General features: G+C 43.9%; 1 protein-coding gene across 1 annotated transcript; it reads right to left on the reverse strand.

The window, feature by feature from the left end:
• Positions 1–1,626: 1,626 nt before the first annotated feature.
• On the reverse strand, positions 1,627–2,007 carry LOC142473844 (histone H2B 1.1-like). The gene has a single exon (XM_075580789.1). It carries the CDS (start codon positions 2,005–2,007, stop codon positions 1,627–1,629), a length of 381 nt encoding a protein of 126 aa, XP_075436904.1.
• Between the last annotated feature and the right edge of the window lie 529 nt (positions 2,008–2,536).

Consider the following 2,536-nt stretch of genomic DNA (forward strand, 5'->3'; position numbering starts at 1 on the left):
GCCATGATTACTTTGGGCAGATCCCATTGAGTGTAATGATAACTAAGGGCAGAGGAATGAGGCAACCAAACTGTGCAAAACAATGTGACTGGAATAACATGGGATCTTTGAATGAATATTACGGAGCTCGGATTTAGAATAGAGACAGTAATTGAATAGATGTAAAAGTTTCACAAGTGATGTTGGGATAGTGAAGGAACAGCCCAAGTGTTTCTTATTAATGCGAGTTATACATTTGTGTTTTGCTGCCTTTCTCCCTCTATAGATGTTATGGGGACTGTGGCATCTCTGGCAGTCTCAGCACCTGTACATGTATTTGTGTGTTTTGCTCAGTGATCATTTTGCAAATTCAGGATTTTACTCAATGTTTTTCATTACATTATGGGCTATTCAAGGGATTAAACCTAAATGTATCAAGAATGATGCAGCAATGTCAGAGTCCTATTGATTTGGACTTAATTCACACCAATTCTATTAAGGGAAGCCACACAACGTGCAGTGTGTCACAGAACTATCTGGGGGTGAAACCTGATTCAGATCATGTGAGAAATCCAGGTCTCCGGGATACATGTTATTGCCAAAGCAATACCGCCACCGTGTGGTCTGTGTGTGAATGGCAGATATTAAATCCTTTGGCCCTTTTTACATTCTCTGTATATTTGTGTTGCTTTTTTTTGTGTGGTATTAGGATTAAAAAAAACAGGACGTGATAAATATTTGCGATTTAGAGTTCTGACAAGTTATCACAAAACCACATCAACTGCTACTGAAATCTGAGGGAACACATGTTGCTCAGCCTTGTTTTTATACTAAAAAGGTGCAATCCCTGATAACAGTATGAACAAGGTGACAATAGAAGCCTTTAATGTAACACATCCCAACCTATTTAATGCAGATTTGACCGATTTCTAAATTAATGTCCAACCCAACAGGACAATGAGAAATATCACTTGTTACATTTATGTAAATGGAATAAAAAATGTGCGACAAACGATAAAAGGCCAATTCTGATAATGCAAATGCATGTGCTCGTATCTAACGCATGTGGCAAACACGGATTGCATGGTCTGTTACTAATCCCAAACTGCACTAGGATTTTCCCCCGATCAGATGCGTTATATACCATGCGGGTGTGAGGGCATCATTTCATGCACACTTATTCTGACACGTGCACATATAATCTGTATTTTAGTGAGGCTCAAAAAAAGTACATGAGGGAAAATAATCGCAGGTTATTAACCCCAAATCCCACTTCCCGAGCACGAACTCCATTACTAACACAGCAGCGCCACCCTGTGGGATGTGTGTGAACTGCAGATTATCTGAAGGGGATTCTCGGCGATTGTCACTTTGTCTGCGGTTCTCCCGCCTCTTACTAACAAAACAACACAACTACAGCGAACACGTGGCTGGGTAGGAAGCCTGAAAGAGCTAAAAATACATCACATAAGATACTTTATAATATATAATAGCTACAAAAGCAAATAACTGAGAAAGTGCAATGTATAATAGAACACTTCCCTTTTATCCCGAGCACAGATGACATATGAGCATATCTCTTACAGTGATAAAGTGGGTGGCTCTTAGAAGAGCCTTTGTGTTTGTGGGTCAGTGATGAGATCGGGGTTACTTGGCGCTGGTGTACTTGGTGACCGCCTTGGTGCCCTCGGACACGGCGTGCTTGGCCAGCTCTCCCGGCAGCAGCAGGCGCACAGCGGTCTGGATCTCCCGGGAAGTGATGGTCGAGCGCTTGTTGTAATTAGCCAGACGGGACGATTCCCCTGCGATGCGCTCGAAGATATCATTCACAAAGGAGTTCATGATGCCCATGGCCTTGGAGGAGATGCCGGTGTCAGGGTGAACCTGCTTCAGCACTTTGTACACGTAGATGGCGTAACTTTCCTTCCTGCTCTTCCTACGCTTCTTCCCATCCTTCTTCTGGGTCTTGGTCACGGCTTTCTTAGAGCCCTTCTTGGCCGCTGGCGCAGACTTGGCTGGTTCAGGCATGTCGGGCAATGCTTTCTCTCCAAACAGCAGAGAAACAATGTCACCTAACTGACCGTTCTGTTCTGACTGACAGATTAAATCTGTCAGTGGTGATATTGGATACCGAGGCTTGAGCCTCATTACTCCAAGTTCTCTTGTTGAGTGTATTGTCGCACTCTTTAGGATGCTTCTTGATCTGTGTTACTTGCCACAGTTGAGTTGGTTTCACAGGTTCAGCGCTGTGATGGGTCTTGGGTAGCGGTCAAATGGGTTTGCAGAGATCGCAGCAAGCTTCTTGATCAGCGGGTTTGAGTTCTGGTCCAGTTCCTTGTAGAATTTCTTGTTGAGCTTCTTTAGATGTTCATCTAACATCTCGATACCCAGTTCCCTATGAAGGTCTGCTATTCTTGTAGGAAGTGGAGCGTTGGACGCAATCCGCAGCGCCTTGTTCTGTAATTTTTGGAGAGATGATCTTTGATGTTGGTGGCAACCACTCCACACCGGGGAGGCGTATGTCATTGTGGGTCTAATGGTCGCCTTGATCACATTG

Source organism: Ascaphus truei (assembly GCF_040206685.1).
Source record: "Ascaphus truei isolate aAscTru1 chromosome 12 unlocalized genomic scaffold, aAscTru1.hap1 SUPER_12_unloc_7, whole genome shotgun sequence".
NCBI lineage: Eukaryota > Metazoa > Chordata > Amphibia > Anura > Ascaphidae > Ascaphus > Ascaphus truei.

Excerpts from the sequence above, each read along its gene's own strand:
- LOC142473844 (XM_075580789.1), bottom strand. The coding sequence starts at position 2,007 with ATGCCTGAACCAGCCAAGTCTGCGCCAGCGGCCAAGAAGGGCTCTAAG.